We start from the raw sequence: 22,547 nt of genomic DNA on the forward strand, positions 1-22,547 counted from the left end.
ATGATTGCAATTATGAAAATAATAATCATAATAATAATAGGAACAAACATTTCTGTGAAAAGTTAAATCAGATAAAGGTGAAATAAGGTTTATATATTAAAAATTAATACTGCTCATATTAATGGCATTGCAACAACTTTTTTATAAAATGGCTCAAGAGTCAAACATTAAGGGTAGTTTGGAAGTTAGGAGGAGGTGCGGGATTACCAAAACTGTTGTCCAGAGGGCTGAGGAAGGGTTGTTGAGGTGGTTCGGACATGTAGAGAGAATGGAGCGAAACAGAATGACTTCAAGAGTGTATCAGTCTGTAGTGGAAGGAAGGCGGGGTAGGGGTCGGCCTAGGAAGGGTTGGAGGGAGGGGGTAAAGGAGGTTTTGTGTGCGAGGGGCTTGGACTTCCAGCAGGCATGCGTGAGCGTGTTTGATAGGAGTGAATGGAGACAAATGGTTTTTAATACTTGACGTGCTGTTGGAGTGTGAGCAAAGTAACATTTATGAAGGGATTCAGGGAAACCGGCAGGCCGGACTTGAGTCCTGGAGATGGGAAGTACAGTGCCTGCACTCTGAAGGAGGGGTGTTAATGTTGCAGTTTAAAAACTGTAGTGTAGAGCACCCTTCTGGCAAGACAGTGATGGAGTGAATGATGGTGAAAGTTTTTCTTTTTCGGGCCACCCTGCCTTGGTGGGAATCGGCCGGTGTGATAATAAATAAAAATAATAATGTAGGCTAAAAACTAAAACAAACACCTGTATAATCATAATTTGAGAACTGATAACATGTTACATGACACTACCTGAGACAAACATTTATATCATACACAAGAAAAATTAAAGCTGGGCTTGAAGCTGCACCGAGATATAGTAAAAACATTACCTCTGTAACTTGCTCAGCTATCAAAACTTTGAGGCCCAGTCCCTGGACCCATTATGTACCTCTGTAATCTTTTGACTACCGCCCACAGGATGGGTATGGGGTGCATAATAAACATATTAAACTAACACTTTACTGCAGGTTGACAGACATAATTATTAGACTGAATTATCTATAACACTTTGTGATAATGTCATACAAAATCCAAGAAAAAAGACTGGTGTATACATGGAGAGGGTTAGGGGGTCAATGCCCCTATGGCCTGGTCTGTGACTAGGCCTCGTGGTGGATCAGGGCCTGAACAACCAGGCTGTTACTGTTGGCCACATGCAAACTGACATACAAACCGCAACCCAGGCGGTCAGGTACTGACTTTAGATGCCTGTCCAGCACATTCTCAAAGACAGCCAGGGATCTATTAGTAATCCCCCTTATGCATGCTGGGAGGCAGTTGAACAGTCTTGGGCCCCTGATACTTACTGTGTTGTCTCTTAGTGTACTTGTGGCATCCCTGCTTTTCATTGGGGGGATGTTGCATCTCTTGCCGAGCCTTTTGCTTTTGTAGGGATTGATTTTCGAGTGTAAATTTGGTACTAATCCCTCTAGGATTTTCCAAGCGTATATTATCATGTGTGAATATTACATGTTCATATATGGAGAAGGGTACCATATGTAACTTGCAATTTTTGCCAGCAAGTCATGGAGGTAAGGGACAAAAAAAATCTGATGCTGCTTCCAGTAAAACTTTGATTTAACTAACTGGGGATGGGGGGGGAGAGGGTGTTCGGTATGGAAATGCTGATTGTCTATTGAATATGAATGATAAGATTGTTTTTCAATGATTGCAACAATAATGGACAATTCGGGATTTAACAGACTTTATCCGATGAACATGAAAGGATGCAAGTGCATATACTCAGGACATATTTACTGGATATGTTTTAGTCCTGGAGCCCAGGTCACATCAATTTTGGAATGGTCTAGGTCTGAGGACTGAAATGTATCCAATAAAAATATCCTAGGTGTATGCACCTGTGTCCTTTCATCCATATTGTCAGTATTATTATACCTTCTACTTGCATTAATCAATTTACCCAGTGGACCATAACAATAGCAAACAATTCTGGATCAGAGACTTCGTCCATTGTTTTTGAACTTTGTCTGTGCAACTGATTTTGTTCGTTAAATCAAGGTTTTACTGTATTGTTAATATAGAATCTAAGGAAGAAAATAAACATGGTAGACACAGTTAGCACTCTGAATCTCAATGATAAACTTATGCTCTCATGCAATACGTGTCTGAAAGAATAACTTACCCGTGCCGGCTTTAAGAGTATTTAATCCTTCATGTAAAATTTGCTGCAGATTAGCTACAAGGTTGTAGTGTGTCAGCATTACACCTTTTGGAAGTCCTGTTGTGCCAGACGAATAAGGTAAAACTACCAAATCATCCTGAGGATCTATCTGAAATTACAAAATTTAAATATAACATTCGTGTTTCATAAATCAAATACTGTACAAAGATTGCCACAGTAAGTTTGTATTTTGCCAGCTTCTGTGACAGTGAAACTTTGATATACAATATCTGATTGATTACAACTCTCGTACAGTCAATTATTATGCTTCATCTCTAAGACTCTCATAAAAAAATATAGAGTTGGTGCACTGAGAAAATGTCAAGAAAAAAAGTAGTGCTGCTATTGCTATTTCTGGGGGGATATGTTAAACCCATAGGAATCATACAGCACCTGAATAATAATAATATCTTTATTTACTACAAGTACATGTACAAGGTATACAGGCCTAGCTGACATAATATAGAAAGCCCCTTGTTATGCAGAGCATTTTGGGAAAATTAGGTCAGTTTTGTCCCAGGATGCGACCCACACCAATCGACTAACATCTACGTACCCATTTTACTGATGGGCGAACATAGACAACCAGTGTAAGGAAACACGTCCAATGTTTCCATCCCTTCGCCAGGAATTGAACCCGGACCCTCACCATGTGGAGCAAGAGCTTTTGCCACCAGGCCATGGGGCACCGGGCACAGGGGACAATTAGGTCTGATCCAAGGAGAGGGCATTTCCAATTCCTTAGCTCAAGAGCCTTTCATCATAATCAATGCATCTTCTCCAAAGAAAGCAATGTGATGTTAAGCATACTCTTACCTGGATATTGTGAGGAAAAGCTGTGCCATCATCCTTCATGAGGTCTTGCAGTGATAAGAGTCCCTCCTCAGCTGGCCCCATCACAATTATATGATGCAAGTTTTTGCATAATTTACTCGCTTCCTTTACTTTGGATAATAAAAGTGGATGTGTCACAACAGCTGAGGCACCAGCATTATTCAGCTGGTTGGCAATTTCATCTGAAAAAAAAAAAACTTACATTCACCTCTACAGAATTTAAGCTACTTACAGCATGCTGATGAGCTTTGCATGACAAAGTGTACTAATACTAATACGTACTAAATTCTTAAAGCTAATAACATACAGTATAAAAACTTAGCTGATTTGTAATCATCCTACTATGTACAGTAAATAAACATAAAAAACATAAAAAATGTGATAATTAATATTACCTAGGACTGACTCTGCCTTCTTTGGTCTCTTGCAACAAATATCATGTTTTTATTATGTATGATGCAAAACATGTGCTGTCTGTGCATACAGTATTCAAAGTATAAACAACCATGTGTGTTCACACACACACGAAAAGTCATGAAGATCGGGGAAGAGCAAAGAAGACCACAGACAGAGTATAGACTAAGTGGTCAAAGACTGCAAACCTCACTCAAGGAAAAGGATCTTGGGGTGACTATAATACTGAGCACATCTGAAACACACATGAACTAGATAACTGCTGCAGCATATGGGCACCTGGCAAGCCTTAGAACAGCATTCCGATACTTCAGCAAGGAATCGTTCAAGACTCTGTACACTCTGTATGTCAGGCGCATACTAGAGTATGCAGCACCAGTTTGGAACCCACACCTCGTCAAGCATGTCAAGAAATTAGAGAAAGTGCAAAAGTTTGCAACACAGCTAGTTCCAGATATCAGGGCAATGTCCTACGAGGAAAGGTTGAGGGAAATTGGCCTGACGGTACTGGTGGACAGGAGGGTTAGCCGAGACATGATAACGATATATAAAATACTGCGAGGAATTGACATGGTGGATAGAGACAAGATGTTCCTGGGATGGGACATAGAAACAAGGGGTCACATTTGGAAGTTGAAGACTCAGGTAAGTCAAAGAGATGTTAGGAAGTATTTCTTTAGTCAGAGTTGTCAGGAAGTGGAATAGCTTGGCAAGTGAGCTCGTCTTAAAGCATACCTCGTCTTAAAACATAGTTTTAAGACGAGGTATGATAAAGCTCATGGAGCAGGGAGAGAGAGGACCTAGTAGCGATCAGTGAAGAGGCAGGGCCAGGAACTATGTCTCAACCCCTGCAACCACAAATAGGTGAGTACATGCACACACACAGTTGCAACTACCAAAGAGGCAGGGCCAGGAGCTGCTAATTGACCCCCTGCAACCACATATAGGCAAGTAGAGAGGGAAGACATAGCATACAAAATACTGAGGGGTGAAACTGACAGTTCCCGTTTCTTGTTTGAGGTAAGAAACGGGAACTTGGGGGCATAGCTGGGTTGGTCAGGTATAATGATATAATAATAATAATAATAATCATACTATTACTACTACTACTAATATAATAATAATAATAATAATAATAATAATAATTATTATTATACTACTACTAATATCTTTATTATGAACAAGGTATACAGGCCTAGCTGACATCTGTGACATATTACTATATAGAGAGCCGCTTGTTATGTGGACATTTTGGGCAAATTAGGTCAATTTTGCCCCGGGATGCGACCCACACCAGTCGATTAACACCTAAGTACCCATTGTACTGATGAGTGAACACGGATAGCAGGTGTCTTATGGAAACACTTCTTAAATGCTTTCCAGCCTTACCGGGGATCGAGCCTCGGACCTCAGTGTGTGTGCTGAGTGCGCTAGCAATCGAGCTAAGTGGCTGCTTGAACTCAACCCACAGCAAGTGCAAGGTTATGAAGACTGGAGAAGAGGCCAGAAGACTGGACATGAGTAGAGGCTCTGGGGACAGAGGCTGCACACCTCACTCAGAGAGAGATCTGGGATTATTATAATCAAAATTAAGTGCTAAACCACAAGGGATATACAGCACTGCAGGGCAGGGAAGGAAAGATCTGGGAGTAAGCAGAGTGCCTAGCATATTGCTCCAACTCACATCAATTGAATAACCTCTGCAGCCAATGCTTGACTGGCAAGTCTGAAAGTGACCTTCATGAATCTCAACAGTCACTCCGTTATAAAACACATATCAGGTTTATTTTGAAATATGCAGCACCAGTATGGAACTCACACCTGAAGAAGCATGTTAAGAAACTCGTGTATGTGCAGAAGCATACAACGAGACTAATTCCAGATTATTATTATTATTATAATACGGGGGAAGCGCTAAACCCATAGGATTATACAGCGCCTGGGGGGGATGATGTGGAAGGCATTCAGGCTTAATTCGGGGAACTGGAGCACAGATCCAATTCCCTAAATCAAGAGCCCCTCACCAACATCAAGGAACCTTCCCTGAGGGGACTAATTCCAGAGCTAAGGGGTATGAGCTGCGAAGTGAGGCTAACGGAATTAAATGTAAAAATACTGGAGGGCAGAAGCACCAGGAGAGACATAATAACTTACAATATACTTAAAGGAATTGATAAGGTAGACAGGGACAGGCTGTTTGAGAGGCGGAAAACAAAAACCAGAGGCACAGGGATGTCAGGAAGTAGAATTTTGTTCAGTCTCAAGGTGGTCAAAGTAGAAGGAGTAGGCTCCATAAAATAATTTTAAAAGCAGGTACGATAGACTCCACGAGGCTAGGAGGAAGTGAATCTAACATTAATGGTTACAACTATGACCATAATTTTTAAAGGGGTGGGCCGGTAAGTCAGCGGAAGGCCTCAGTCAGATGACCAAAAGCTCCAACGGCGGGTTATCATATGACTAAAACCCGCGTCAGGAAATACTTGTCCTGTTTCTAGCAAATGGCAAGTTGAAAAGTGGGGCCAGGAGCTAGGATTCGACCCCACTGCTCACCTTATACATGTGAGCACACACACACACACCCATGCTGTGGCCTACCTGCAGTATATGTGCAGTTGATGGTAGTGTTGATAGCTCCTATGGACGTCACGGCAAAGAAAGTGATAGCAAACTCCGGGCAGTTGGGCGCAACGATGGCTACTACATCCTTGTAGGAGATATCTATGCGAGTGAGGGCACTGCCAAGACGTATGCTCTTATCTCGAAACTCTGAGAATGAATAGCTTGCTCCAGTAACGCCATCAACCTGTGGAGATGATGCCCTCAGTCTTGTATCAAAATGCATTAATTACACTTCATTTCACAGGTTGAGCCATTTATTATCTTACCTCAGTAAGTTGCTTTTTGGGTTATGGTAGGTAATTAACACTATGTATGATAATCGTACCTATGCCTAAATAAACTTACTAGCACGAGATGACATAAAATGTGGACAAGTATCTTCAAAACTTAGCTTTAACTATGTAACACACCCCTTTATATGTCACCCAAAACAGGCAGCTAGCACTTAGGTAACAATTTCACAAATAACCCACACTTTGAGAGGAAACTTTAGACGGTATTTCGGCCACTCTTGGAGCATTATTAAGTCACAAATGCGGCTTTATAATATTCCAGGATGAACATAAAAGTCATCTCAAGTTTCCCCTCCATGTATCCATGTATCAAAAATCTTTCCTGGGAAGATATACTAAGGACGGTGAATTTTCATTTTCTGGAAAGACTTAGAATTAGGGAGGATATCATCGAAGTGTACAAATGGAAACCAGGAATAAATGGGATATAAATATCGTGCAGAAAATATCAAATCAGGAGAGGACCCAGCAATGAATTCAAGTTGGAAGGATATGGGAAAGCACTGGTTTGGCAATACAATTGTGGATGAGTGGAACACACTCCCAAACAGCGTCAGTGAAGAGAGAATAAACATAAGTAACCATTCTTACAGGATTCATTACCTTTGTACCTAGTTCAGCTCAAAACTTAGGGGGCCCAGTCCCTGGACCCATTACGTACCTCTGTAATCTGTAAATACCTTTGTAACTTGTCATGATTGTGACTAGACCTACCTGAGTTCATTACCTTTGTAAATTGTGAGTTCATTACCTTTGTAAATTGTGAGTTCATTACCTTTGGAAATTGTGAGTTCATTACCTTTGTAAATTGTGAGTTCATTACCTTTGGAAATTGTGAGTTCATTACCTCTGTAACTTGCTCAGCTATCAAAACTTTGGAGTCCAGTCCCTGGACCAATTATGTACCTCTGTAATCTTTTGACTACCGCCCACAGGATGGGTATGGGGTGCATAATAAACATATTAAACTAAACTAACTGAAGAGAGAACCTTGGGCGACTTTAAAAATAAGGGGAAAGGTACACGAGTGTATGTGGTCCTACTGCAGATTTTTACTGGTCTACGGCAAACCAGTAAACCTGCTGAAGTGCTCCTCCTCCTTATGTATGAATCTTTGCCCAGATACGGACTACATGCGTCGAAAATTTGAAGAAGCGTATGAGCCGTTTTCAAGTTGCTAACGTAAACTTTGGAGGCAGTAAAACAATAATAATAATAATCATTATTACTACAAGTACATCTACAAGGTATATAGATTTAGTAGACATCAGTGACATTCTACTATACAGAAAGCCCCTCGTTATGCAGAGCATTTCCGGGAAATTAGGTTTTGTCCCTAGGATGCGACCCACACTAATCGACTAACACCCAGATGCCTATTTACTACTAGGTAAACAGGGACAGCAGGTGCCTTAAGGAAACACCTTAATGTTTCCACCCGTACCGGGCATTGAACTACGGACCTCAGTGTGTGAGCTGAGTGAGCACCAACCGATCAAGGTTATTGCATATTGTGTTTATTAAGTACATTATATATATATATATATATATATATATATATATATATATATATATATATATATATATATATATATATATATATATATATATATATGTGTGTGTGTATATGTATATGTCGTGCCAAATATGTAAAACTGGTCAATTAGCAAGAACTCATTTAAAATTAAGTCCTTTCTAAAATTTTCTCTTATACGTTTAAAGATATATTTTTTTCATTAATGTTAGTGTAAAAAATTTTAATTTTCTCCAAAAGAAACTTAGAAAACTTACCTAACCTTATTATAACAAGAACAATTTATTTTAGCCTAACCCAAATAAATATATTTTAGATTTGTTTACAATAATTTAATACTAAACAAACACAGTGAAATATATTTTTTTCGTTAGGTTCAGAATGATTTTGGCGAAATTATTGCATACACAAATTTCCGCTTGTCCTATATGGCAAGATGAGCGTTGCTATTTAAGCCAAGATCGCAAGTTCTGCCTATTCGGCACGACATTATATATATATATATATATATATATATATATAAATATATATATATATACATATACATATATATATATAGATATATATATATATATATATATATATATATATATACATATATATATATACATATATATATATATATATATATATACATATATATATATACATATATATATATATATATATACATATATATATATATATATACATATATATATATATATACATATATATATACATATATATATATATATATATATATATATATACACACACACACACACACAGTGGACCCCCGCTTAACGATCACCTCCAAATGCGACCAATTATGTAAGTGTATTTATGTAAGTGCGTTTGTACGTGTATGTTTGGGGGTCTGAAATGGATTAATCTACTTCACAATATTCCTTATGGGAAAAAATTCGGTCAGTACTGGCACCTGATTATACAGTGGACCCCCGCATAACGATGGCATCACATAGCGATTTTTCCGCATACCGCTTACTTTTATCGCAAAATTTTTGCCGCGCATACCGATTAAAAACCCGCTCACCGATTTTCGTCCGAGACGCGTCCAATGTGCCCTCACATGTGCCGCCCGTCCCATTGTTTACCAGCCAACCTCCGCGGTAACATCCAAGCATACACTCGGAATATTTCGTATTATTACAGTGTTTTCGGTGCTGTTTCTGGAAAATAAGTGACCATGGGCCCCAAGAAAGCTTCTAGTGCCAACCCTGTGGTAAAAAGGGTGAGAATTAGTATGGAAATTAAGAAAGATTTTGAAGGGTTTGGGGCTAACCCTGAGAAGCCTATGCCAGTTGTGGAATCCATTGTGCCTACTTCAAAGATTAAGGAAATGTGTGCACAGTGGGTTGAACTGCAAACCTTTATAGATGAAAATCACCCTGACACAGCTGTTGCAAGCCGTGCTGGTGACTATTTCAATGACAATGTTGTGGCCCATTTTAGACAAATCGTAAAGGAACGGGAGGTACAGAGCTCTATGGACAGATTTGTTGTGCGACAGAGGTCCAGTGACTCTCAAGCTGGTCCTAGTGGCATTAAAAGAAGAAGGGAAGTAACCCCGGAAAAGGACTTGCTACCTCAAGTCGTAATGGAAGGGGATTCCCCTTCTAAACAGTAAGAAGATAATGCTCTCCCCTCCTCCCATCCCATCAATCATCACCAGATCTTCAATAAAAGTAAGTGTCATGTAATTGTGCATGCCTTTTTCAGTTTGTGTGTATTAAAATTAACATTTCATGTGGTAAAAAAAAATTTTTTTCATACTTTTGGGCGTCTTGCACGGATTAATTTTATTTCCATTATTTCTTATGGGGAAAATTCATTCGCATAACGATTATTTCGCATAACAATTATCCCTCTTGCACGGATTAAAATCGTTAACCGGGGGTCCACTGTACTACTGGAATGAAAAAAGTTCGTTAACCGGGGGTCCACTGTATATATATATTCGGCTAGAAGCTGCCAGTTTACTCCAGCCACACCAACTGGGCTTTGGGGTCCCTCAAGGCAGTGAAGCTGCAGCTCATGCAGCAAGGGCCTACATCAGGGACCTACCAGAAGACAAGGCCATAGTCAAACTTGATTTTAGAAATGCCTTTAATATGGTAAAGAGAGATGCTGTCTTGCCAGCTGTTCGGGATCGCTTCCCCAGTCTTTTTCCATTTATTTCAGCCGGCTACAGCAAACCCTCAATTCTTTTGTTTGGAGAACATGAAATTCTCTCATCAGAAGGTGTTCAGCAGGGTGACCCACTCGCTCCACTTCTCTTCTGCTTGGCAGTAAGAGAACTAACTTCCAGCCTACGCAGTGAGCTCAACATCTGGTACCTGGATGATGGCACTCTGGCAGGTACTGAAGAGTCCCTGGTAGGGGACCTACAACTGGTGAAAACACAGGGAGAAGACTTGGGACTCATCCTCAATCCCTCCAAGTGTGAAATCATCACAGCAAACCAGGAAATAATCAATGCTGTGCGAAGAATCCTCCCAGAAGTCTCTACTACCACTCCGTCCAACAGTACCCTCTTGGGAGCACCGCTGGGTCACCAGGCCATCGACACAGTCCTCAAGGACAAATTGAATGACCTGATGAGAATGGAGGAGAGAATAAGCAATCTTGATGCCCATGATGCTCTGTATCTCCTCACAAGGTGCCTTACTATTCCAAGACTCACTTACTTCCTCAGGTGTGCACCCTCTTTTGACAACCCAACACTTGACGAATATGACGCACACCTGAGGTCAACCCTTAAGAAGGCACTGAACCTGTCACTAGAGGATCAGCAATGGGATCAGGCAACCCTCCCAGTATGACTGGGAGGTATAGGGGTGCGCAAAGCAATGCATGTTGCTTTACCTGCTTTTCTGTCTTCGTGTTTGGCTTCCAGTGCATTAGTCAAGAAGATTGTTCCCGAACGCTTGAGAGACATGGTAGGAGCTCAAGACCCCAGGTTTACTGAAGCAGCGATTCGGTGGGACACCCTTACAGATTCCTCCAGTAGACCAGCTCCTCCCAAAGAACACGAACAGTCCCACTGGGACAAACCGATCATGGAAAAAATCGCCAACACAATGCTCTCCAACGCCTCAGGAAAGGACAAAGCTCGTCTCCTAGCAGTGAAGGCACCACACTCAGGAGATTTCCTGTTTGCTGTTCCCAATTCCTCCTTGGGCACTCGACTAGACCCACAGGCCATTCGGATTGGTGTTGCTCTTCGCCTAGCCGCCCCCATCCTCACCGAACATAGGTGTATTTGCTGCAGGGCGACAGCTGATCAATTCGGACTTCATGGTCTCGTGTGTCACACAGCAGAAGGGAAGTATGCCAGGCATGAGGAGGTCAATGACATCATAAAGAGAAGCCTCGCCACAGCCCGTTGCCCAGCTCAACGGGAACCCCAAGTGCAGAGGTCTGACGGAAGTCTAAAGCGTCCTGATGGAGCCACTATGCTACCTTGGAAGGATGGAAAGCAGATTGCCTGGGACTACACATGTACCGCCACATTGGCAGACACCTACTTGTCATACTCCGTAGTGGAAGGGGGTGGAGCTGCCAGCCACAGGGAGACTCAGAAGATCCGCAAATATGAAAACCTTCCCCCTTGCTATAACTTCATCCCAATAGGGTCGGAGACCCTTGGAGCATGGGGCAAGTGTGCTCTAAAGTTCCTAATAGAGCTGGGTGAAAAGCTCATCATAGAAACAAAGGACCACAGGGCGACCAGCTTCCTCTTTCAGAGACTCAGTGTTGCGATCCAGAGAGGAAATGCCTGCAGCATTCTGAGCACGCGGCCCACCGCCGGGGAGCTGGACGAAGTATTCGAGATGTAGCTCTGAGTTACCTATGTTGTTTTACTTTGTATCATATTTTTGTGAATGTTTTGTCAATGTATTTTGTCTTTAAATAAAATATATATATATATATAATATAGGGGGTGGTAGGAGAAAATTCTCAAACAGCTTAAGGGGGAATCTTGAGTTTTCCCTGAAGCAAGTTTATTCTTTTCTCTGAGGATGAGGGTCCCTATAACAGTTCTAGAGGTGGTACCTCCCCATATATATATATATATATATATATATATATATATATATATATATATATATATATATATATATATATATATATATATATATATATATATATATATATATATATATATATATATATATATATATATATATATATATATATATATATATATATATATATATATATATATATATATATATATATATATATATGTATATTATATATATATATATATATATATATATATATATATATATATATATATATATATATATATATATAATATATTTATATTATATATATATATATATATTTTTTTTTTTTTTTTTTTTTTTTATTATCACACCGGCCGATTCCCACCAAGGCAGGGTGGCCCGAAAAAGAAAAACTTTCACCATCATTCACTCCATCACTGTCTTGCCAGAAGGGTGCTTTACACTACAGTTTTTAAACTGCAACATTAACACCCCTCCTTCAGAGTGCAGGCACTGTACTTCCCATCTCCAGGACTCAAGTCCGGCCTGCCGGTTTCCCTGAATCCCTTCATAAATGTTACTTTGCTCACACTCCAACAGCACGTCAAGTATTAAAAACCATTTGTCTCCATTCACTCCTATCAAACACGCTCACGCATGCCTGCTGGAAGTCCAAGCCCCTCGCACACAAAACCTCCTTTACCCCCTCCCTCCAACCCTTCCTAGGCCGACCCCTACCCCGCCTTCCTTCCACTACAGACTGATACACTCTTGAAGTCATTCTGTTTCGCTCCATTCTCTCTACATGTCCGAACCACCTCAACAACCCTTCCTCAGCCCTCTGGACAACAGTTTTGGTAATCCCGCACCTCCTCCTAACTTCCAAACTACGAATTCTCTGCATTATATTCACACCACACATTGCCCTCAGACATGACATCTCCACTGCCTCCAGCCTTCTCCTCGCTGCAACATTCATCACCCACGCTTCACACCCATATAAGAGCGTTGGTAAAACTATACTCTCATACATTCCCCTCTTTGCCTCCAAGGACAAAGTTCTTTGTCTCCACAGACTCCTAAGTGCACCACTCACTCTTTTTCCCTCATCAATTCTATGATTCACCTCATCTTTCATAGACCCATCTGCTGACACGTCCACTCCCAAATATCTGAATACGTTCACCTCCTCCATACTCTCTCCCTCCAATCTGATATTCAATCTTTCATCACCTAATCTTTTTGTTATCCTCATAACCTTACTCTTTCCTGTATTCACCTTTAATTTTCTTCTTTTGCACACCCTACCAAATTCATCCACCAATCTCTGCAACTTCTCTTCAGAATCTCCCAAGAGCACAGTGTCATCAGCAAAGAGCAGCTGTGACAACTCCCACTTTGTGTGTGATTCTTTATCTTTTAACTCCACGCCTCTTGCCAAGACCCTCGCATTTACTTCTCTTACAACCCCATCTATAAATATATTAAACAACCACGGTGACATCACACATCCTTGTCTAAGGCCTACTTTTACTGGGAAAAAATTTCCCTCTTTCCTACATACTCTAACTTGAGCCTCACTATCCTCGTAAAAACTCTTCACTGCTTTCAGTAACCTACCTCCTACACCATACACTTGCAACATCTGCCACATTGCCCCCCTATCCACCCTGTCATACGCCTTTTCCAAATCCATAAATGCCACAAAGACCTCTTTAGCCTTATCTAAATACTGTTCACTTATATGTTTCACTGTAAACACCTGGTCCACACACCCCCTACCTTTCCTAAAGCCTCCTTGTTCATCTGCTATCCTATTCTCCGTCTTACTCTTAATTCTTTCAATTATAACTCTACCATACACTTTACCAGGTACACTCAACAGACTTATCCCCCTATAATTTTTGCACTCTCTTTTATCCCCTTTGCCTTTATACAAAGGAACTATGCATGCTCTCTGCCAATCCCTAGGTACCTTACCTTCTTCCATACATTTATTAAATAATTGCACCAACCACTCCAAAACTATATCCCCACCTGCTTTTAACATTTCTATCTTTATCCCATCAATCCCGGCTGCCTTACCCCCTTTCATTTTACCTACTGCCTCACGAACTTCCCCCACACTCACAACTGGCTCTTCCTCACTCCTACAAGATGTTATTCCTCCTTGCCCTATACACGAAATCACAGCTTCCCTATCTTCATCAACATTTAACAATTCCTCAAAATATTCCTTCCATCTTCCCAATACCTCTAACTCTCCATTTAATAACTCTCCTCTCCTATTTTTAACTGACAAATCCATTTGTTCTCTAGGCTTTCTTAACTTGTTAATCTCACTCCAAAACTTTTTCTTATTTTCAACAAAATTTGTTGATAACATCTCACCCACTCTCTCATTTGCTCTCTTTTTACATTGCTTCACCACTCTCTTAACTTCTCTCTTTTTCTCCATATACTCTTCCCTCCTTGCATCACTTCTACTTTGTAAAAACTTCTCATATGCTAACTTTTTCTCCCTTACTACTCTCTTTACATCATCATTCCACCAATCGCTCCTCTTCCCTCCTGCACCCACTTTCCTGTAACCACAAACTTCTGCTGAACACTCTAACACTACATTTTTAAACCTACCCCATACCTCTTCGACCCCATTGCCTATGCTCTCATTAGCCCATCTATCCTCCAATAGCTGTTTATATCTTACCCTAACTGCCTCCTCTTTTAGTTTATAAACCTTCACCTCTCTCTTCCCTGATGCTTCTATTCTCCTTGTATCCCATCTACCTTTTACTCTCAGTGTAGCTACAACTAGAAAGTGATCTGATATATCTGTGGCCCCTCTATAAACATGTACATCCTGAAGTCTACTCAACAGTCTTTTATCTACCAATACATAATCCAACAAACTACTGTCATTTCGCCCTACATCATATCGTGTATACTTATTTATCCTCTTTTTCTTAAAATATGTATTACCTATAACTAAACCCCTTTCTATACAAAGTTCAATCAAAGGGCTCCCATTATCATTTACACCTGGCACCCCAAACTTACCTACCACACCCTCTCTAAAAGTTTCTCCTACTTTAGCATTCAAGTCCCCTACCACAATTACTCTCTCACTTGGTTCAAAGGCTCCTATACATTCACTTAACATCTCCCAAAATCTCTCTCTCTCCTCTGCATTCCTCTCTTCTCCAGGTGCATACACGCTTATTATGACCCACTTCTCGCATCCAACCTTTACTTTAATCCACATAATTCTTGAATTTACACATTCATATTCTCTTTTCTCCTTCCATAACTGATCATTTAACATTACTGCTACCCCTTCCTTTGCTCTAACTCTCTCAGATACTCCAGATTTAATCCCATTTATTTCCCCCCACTGAAACTCTCCTACCCCCTTCAGCTTTGTTTCGCTTAGGGCCAGGACATCCAACTTCTTTTCATTCATAACATCAGCAATCATCTGTTTCTTGTCATCCGCACTACATCCACGCACATTTAAGCAACCCAGTTTTATAAAGTTTTTCTTCTTCTCTTTTTTAGTAATTGTATACAGGAGAAGGGGTTACTAGCCCATTGCTCCCGGCATTTTAGTCGCCTCATACGACACGCATGGCTTACGGAGGAAAGATTCTTTTCCACTTCCCCATGGACAATAGAAGAAATAAAAAAGAACAAGAGCTATTTAGAAAAAGGAGAAAAACCTAGATGTATGTATATATATATATGCATGTGCGTGTCTGTGAAGTGTGACCAAAGTGTAAGTAGGAGTAGCAAGATATCCCTGTTATCTTAGCGTGTTTATGAGACAGAAAAAGAAACCAGCAATCCTACCATCATGCAAAACAGTTACAGGTTTTTGTTTCACAGTCATCTGGCAGGACGGTAGTACTTCCCTGGGTGGTTGCTGTCTACCAACCTACTACCTATAATATATATATATATATATATATTATATAATATATATATATATATATGTATATATATATATATGTATATATATATATATGTATGTCGTGCCGAATAGGCAGAACTTGCGATCTTGGCTTAAATAGCAACGTTCATCTTGCTATATAGGACAAGTGAAAATTTGTGTATGCAATAATTTCGCCAAAATCATTCTGAACCTAACGAGAAAAATATATTTCACTGTGTTTGTTTAGTATTAAATTACTGTAAACAAATCTAAAATATATTTAGTTAGGTTAGGCTAAAATAAATTGCGCTTGTTATAATAAGGCTAGGTAAGTTTTCTAAGTTCCTTTTGGTGCAAAATTATAAATTTTTACATCAACATTAATGAAAAAATATATCTTTAAACGTATAAGAGAAAATTTTAGAAAGGACTTAATTTTAAATGAGTTCTTGATATTCGGCACGACATATATATATATATATATATATATATATATATATATATATATATATATATATATATATATATTATTTATACATTCGCAGGACGATAAAGTCACAATGTAAATATCCCATTGCGTGTGTTTGCTAATGAGACTTAACATCAAAATAAGCAGGAAGTGAAGAACTGGCAGACTTGATGCTGAATAATGGCCTTACTGTGGCCTCGAGAATGGTGGCACAGTGGTACACTGGCCTCGAGAATGGTGGTGCTGTGGTACACTGGCCTCGAGAATGGTGGTGCTGTGGTACACTGGCCTCGAGAATGGTGGTGCTGTGGTACACTGGCCTCGAGAATGGTGGCACAGTGGTACACTGGCCTCGAGAATGGTGGTGCTGTGGTACACTGGCCTCGAGAATGGTGGTGCTGTGGTACACTGGCCTCGAGAATGGTGGTGCTGTGGTACACTGGCCTCGAGAATGGTGGCGCAGTGGCACACTGGCCTCGAGAATGGTGGTGCTGTGGTACACTGGCCTCGAGAATGGTGGTGCTGTGGTACACTGGCCTCGAGAATGGTGGCGCAGTGGTACACTGACCTCGAGAATGGTGGTGCTGTGGTACACTGGCCTCGCGAATGGTGGTGCTGTGGTACACTGGCCTCGAGAATGGTGGTGCTGTGGTACACTGGCCTCGAGAATGGTGGTGCTGTGGTACACTGGCCTCGAGAATGGTGGTGCTGTGGTACACTGGCCTCGAGAATGGTGGTGCTGTGGTACACTGGCCTCGAGAATGGTGGTGCTGTGGTACACTGGCCTCGAGAATGGTGGCACAGTGGTACACTGGCCTCGAGAATGGTGGTGCTGTGGTACACTGGCCTCGAGAATGGTGGTGCTGTGGTACACTGGCCTCGAGAATGGTGGTGCTGTGGTACACTGGCCTCGAGAATGGTGGCGCAGTGGCACACTGGCCTCGAGAATGGTGGTGCTGTGGTACACTGGCCTCGAGAATGGTGGTGCTGTGGTACACTGGCCTCGAGAATGGTGGCGCAGTGGTACACTGACCTCGAGAATGGTGGCGCAGTGGCACACTGGCCTCGCGAATGGTGGTGCTGTGGTACACTGGCCTCGAGAATGGTGGTGCTGTGGTACACTGGCCTCGAGAATGGTGGTGCTGTGGTACACTGGCCTCGAGAATGGTGGTGCTGTGGTACACTGGCCTCGAGAATGGTGGTGCTGTGGTACACTGGCCTCGACAATGGTGGCGCAGTGGTACACTGGCCTCGCGAATGGTAGCGCAGTGGTACACTGGCCTCGCGAATGGTGGCGCTGTGGTACACTGGTCTCGAGAATGGTGGTGCTGTGGTACACTGGCCTCGAGAATGGTGGTGCAGTGGTACACTGGCCTCGTGAACTGTGGTGCAGTGGTACACTGGTCTCGAGAATGGTGGTGCAGTGGTACACTGGTCTCGAGAATGGTGGTGCTGTGGTACACTGGCCTCGAGAATGGTGGTGCAGTGGTACACTGGCCTCGTGAACTGTGGTGCAGTGGTACACTGGTCTCGAGAATGGTGGTGCAGTGGTACACTGGTCTCGAGAATGGTAGTGCTGTGGCACACTGGCCTCGAGAATGGTGGTGCAGTGGTACACTGGCCTCGTGAACTGTTGTTGTTACATCAAATGACGTCATAAGATTTGCGTTTACTGCTAGTCTTAATAATAGTCCTGGAGCCAGGGGAAGGATAGGGCTGATAGGGAGAGGAGGGGAAGGAGAGAGCGGGGATAGATGGAAGGATAGAGAGGCAAAGATGGTGTGGGTGGGAAAGAGGCGGATGGGGGGAATGGTAAAGTGAGGGTAGGGAAGGATGGAGGGATAGGGTTATGAGAGAATGGGAATGGGAATGGGAAGGATATGAAAGGAAGGATGGGTAGGGGAGAGGTTTATGGACGAGGGAGGGAGGGAGGGGCCATGTACCACCTTGAGGCACCACCAATATTGTTTTAGCTCTAATGCTTAACAATTCGCAAACAGGCGAAATTATTTACAAACATTGTCTCTACGTCCACAGCAGGACTCGAACCTGCTAACTCTGTATCAGAGTTCACAGTACTTTACCACGAGACTAGATATACTTATTCGCAGGTCTAGTCTCGTGGTAAAGTACTGTGAACTCTGATACAGAGTTAGCAGGTTCGAGTCCTGCTGTGGACGTAGAGACAATGTTTAACTCTAATACAGTTAAATAATTTTAAATGCTTTCCAGTTATATTCGTGATCTTCCCGTCAGTCCTGGGAATGGTGGCTTGGTTGGTAGCGTCCTCGCCTCACATACTGAGGGTCCGGGATCCATTCCCGGCACGGGTGAAACGTTGGGCATGATTCCTTACACCTGCGGTCCCTGTTCACCTAACAGTAAGTAGGCGCCTGGGTGTTAACCTGCTGTTGTGGGTCGCACCCTGGGGGACGAGAGTAATACAGACTGCTCGACATGCTCTGCATAACCAAGGGTTCTAAGTATGACAATTTTGACTCATAAATCTTAAATAACTTTCTATGGAAACTAGACTTTATATTATTAGTGAATAATTATTAGTTACATTCGTGTGGATTTGCTAAATCCGTATTGATCATTGATGAATAATACACTTGCAGCTGTGTACAAAGTGAAAATTTACATTATCTCTTTATTTTGACAACCGTAGTTACTTCTTTTTCTTCTTAATAATATTATTATTATCATTAAATTTATGGAGAAACGATTAATCCGTAGGGGTCATATAGCACCTCGGGAATACGAGGTAGTAAAGTTTGATCGGAGGAAGAAAGTAGGTCTAGGATGAGGAGCCCTACAGCAGCATGTAGGCAGCAGCAGCCTTGAGGGAAGATGAGAGGAAAGAACAAGAGTGGCAGTAATGTGGCTGCAACAATTCACAAATAACCCGAGCTTAGGAGAGGGAACGTATTACGAGATTTTGGGTGCATCCTGGGCCGTTGTCAAGGCACGACTGACTTGACTTGTGACTTAACCATGGTTCAGCACGGACTGAAATGTTGTCATAAGTTCCCCCTTTTAGTTAAATGCGGGTTATTTGCAAATATCAGAAGCAGGTGGCACACACTCAGGAAAGTAGGGGACACAAACCCCACAGAAACATTCAACAGTTATAGAGAGACGGGCTCCATAAGCTTTAATTAATTCTACTGTTACAGTCACAGTTACCAAAGGTTATGTATGCATATATACACAGGTTAAGAAAGTTGTGGTTGGTGGGTCAGCAGTCACGCCTACCGTGATGTTTAAAGAAGCAGCATCGTAAGCACATCATTTGAACAGTAATGCTGCGCTCTGCTGACGACTAGCAGTTACTTAGATGTGGTCATCACACCCGGATACAATATTCTCAAACACTACAGAAACTACGCTTTGTAGTGCTGGTCTACAATAACGCATGAAACTTACGTAAGTAAGTTTCATGCGTTATTGTAGACCAGCCAATATTTTAAAATAAAACTGCCACCTATACTCCGACAACAACCCCGACTTTTTTTTCTTTTGGGCATAAGAGGGATGACAAGAATAGGGAGGGGAAGGACTGGGATAAGAAAGAGCAAAAGAAAAGGTTGTTGGTAGAGAGGACAAGTGAGAAAGGTTAAGTGACCTGACCACTTGGGGTGGATTTTAAGATAGTGTTTTTTTCTTCACACATTGACGACGAGTTCACCTTCTTTTAGGTACGATACATCAGTGATGGAAGTTTAAAGCCGATCACAAGAGGCTTTCTCAAGTTATTGCACGTAATCAGAATCGGAATGGTCTATATATAATTAATCAGAGGGCCTCTGCACATGCCAACAGTTGAATGAACCCTTCCCTAGTTAACAGTATACAGGGTTTGAACATTTGAAGCCGATGGAATGAGCCATTCTCAAGTTCTAAATGAAAACCTTTTGAGGGAGAGAAAATAATTGTTAATCCTTTACCGGTTTCAAGGCGTCGCCTCCCATGAAGAGAAAGTTGGTGTGGAGCCTGGCCCTGTCTCGGGGTGAGGTGCTGCACCTCCTCCAGTAACTCTCCTGTATGGCGGTCGTCGGCATCAAGTAGTCTCGCTGGGTACACAACGTGATGCTGCACATAATTTAATCACCCAAAATTAGCAGTAGTCCAAGCGAGGCCATTAAAAACAAATCCAGTTTCATTTTCATATACTGGCTGTTTATAGACGTTCATATTCTGGTAGACATCTATTTATAAGATGCATAGATGGAGCCAAACACTCCACCCTCCCCATACCCCAAGTAATGGTCCGGGTTGTTAACCCTTGTACTCAAGATGGAATGAGGTACAAGTATCATGCATCCCCCTGACCCACCCCGTCTGGTGTGACAGTGAATATTGTTGCTGCCCTGCCGTCCTCATGGTGCTTTTTTTGCCCATCATCTTTTTTGATGACGGCTCCTTCGTGAAGTGTTTGTTTTGCGCAATCCTTACTTCCACTGTACAACTTCTAGAGTTCTGTTGCCTGAGTTTATTTAACTTTTACATGTGACTCTTCTTGTTGGCTTCTCTGTCTGTTACCTCATTCGTGTTCCCATGGTTGCTCAGCTGTTTGCACTGGACTCTTTCAGGTTTGCTCTGGTGATCCCCCGGGCCAGTCTTGACCTGCATCTTGGTAATAGTATGTTGGGGTACTTGATTTTTGTTTGGGGAAGGAAAGCTCAGTAATCAGAGAGCAATTTTTTTTTATTTCGAGTGAGAACTTTTTACTAGACGTGCGACTTCTTTCAGCAGGCTTCAACAGCCTGATAGATCAGGCTAGCAACCAGGAAGCCTGGTCTGGAACCGAACTGCAGGAACGGTAACCCCCTCGCCCAATCGGTAGCAACTGCAGGTAACCTTCCCCACGATGTAATAAACTGGTTGAAATATACACAAATACAGAATAAAACTTTTAAAACGCCATTTCATCTCAGTAACATGTGAAACGTCCGTGTAACAAGTTTTTTCAGGTCATTTGGAGAAGGCGAAACGTCGTCTCGATAAAAATTTTGTTCTGCATTTAAATGCGTCTGTCCCAACAAAATTGTTGTTTGTCTGCATTGTTTTGCCTGTCATGCGTTGTCTGGGTGTTGCTCTAGACATCTACGAGCATATCTTATTTCACACTTGCGGTATTTTATGCTTTCTTTTACCCTGTTGTTGTAACACCTGCGATTACACTTTCAAAGGGATCCTCTTTGATGTCATTATTGTCGAAACTTGTAGTCACTGAGAGGCTCTGGAATGCGGCTAAGATCGGCGAGGGTAAACTCACCAGTTGCCGAGGCTGAGCACACCAGGAACCTGTCCAGCTACTGACCAAGATCCGGCTTGTCACAGCCTTCTGAGATCAGGGCACGTTTCATCAAACACTTTAATACGTCCAACAGAACCGGAATGTGATTACACACTGGCATGTTGCCCAGAAAGGCTGCAGGTAAGGGAAAAGGGGAGGAAATAGAAGGGGTTAGGGTAGTGATGAGAATGAAGATACCAGGAGAGGTTAACTTCGGTGGGGAAGGGGGGGGGAATTGGTTGAAAAAAAATAGAAGAATGTGGTTAAAAGAGAGCCAACGAGAATGTACGGAAGAGTTAGTAATGTTTAGAGGGTGATGCGTGAGAGTGGATGTTAGGGTGACTTGGGGTGAGGGGAGGCAACAGCAGGACCTTATATTATATGTATAGGTTGTGGCAGATGGTGGGGTGGGTGAGGCAGAGTAGGAGGGAGGGGAAGTAAGAGAAAGAGATAGAAGGGAGTGGTGGAGGCGGGGATTGTCAAGATAATGTGTGTGTGAGAGAGAGAGAGAGAGAGAGAGGGGGGGGGGGGATGAATGTATCTCATTAACTGTGGGGGTCTTATCCTGTGCCAGAGGGTAAATGATCTTCATTGTGACATGAGTGTGGTCTCAGTTCACAAAAAAATACAGCACTGGGTGTTGGTCAGTAAACACTAGTATAAATACTAACACAATCTAGCGAGAAATGAGAATATTTTTGACTATGACTATTGTGTCTGTTAATTGTTGTCGAGTGTCCGGCTCTTCAGAAGAGACACAACCTGGCCTGACCCTGGCTGTCTCCACACCTCCCACTGACCAAACTTAAATCCATTCTCCGGTAACCAGACACCATTCTTGAAGCCATTGTCGCACTACAAATTATAATCGTTGAGATTTAAACATTTCCTGATTGCGCTCGGCCACCT

The 22,547-nt window shown here is 41.9% G+C and overlaps 1 protein-coding gene across 2 annotated transcripts in view; it reads right to left on the bottom strand.

Moving 5' to 3' along the window:
* LOC128690904 (uncharacterized) overlaps nt 1-22,547 on the bottom strand; it is an 87,971-nt gene that overhangs the window by 27,843 nt on the left and 37,581 nt on the right. Inside the window, exons 1-4 of one of the 2 annotated variants that reach the window (XM_070088320.1) lie at nt 20,287-20,415; nt 6,070-6,277; nt 3,040-3,239; nt 2,185-2,332 (exon numbers count right to left, since the gene is read on the bottom strand). In XM_070088320.1, the coding sequence (XP_069944421.1) occupies nt 2,185-2,332; nt 3,040-3,239; nt 6,070-6,277; nt 20,287-20,400 (670 nt within the window). In that variant the 5' untranslated portion in view covers nt 20,401-20,415. Of the gene's footprint in view, nt 1-2,184; nt 2,333-3,039; nt 3,240-6,069; nt 6,278-20,286; nt 20,416-22,547 lie in introns of those variants that run through there. The other variant, XM_070088319.1, reaches the window with a different exon arrangement.

This window comes from Cherax quadricarinatus, chromosome 24 (assembly GCF_038502225.1).
Source record: "Cherax quadricarinatus isolate ZL_2023a chromosome 24, ASM3850222v1, whole genome shotgun sequence".
Classification (NCBI taxonomy): domain Eukaryota; kingdom Metazoa; phylum Arthropoda; class Malacostraca; order Decapoda; family Parastacidae; genus Cherax; species Cherax quadricarinatus.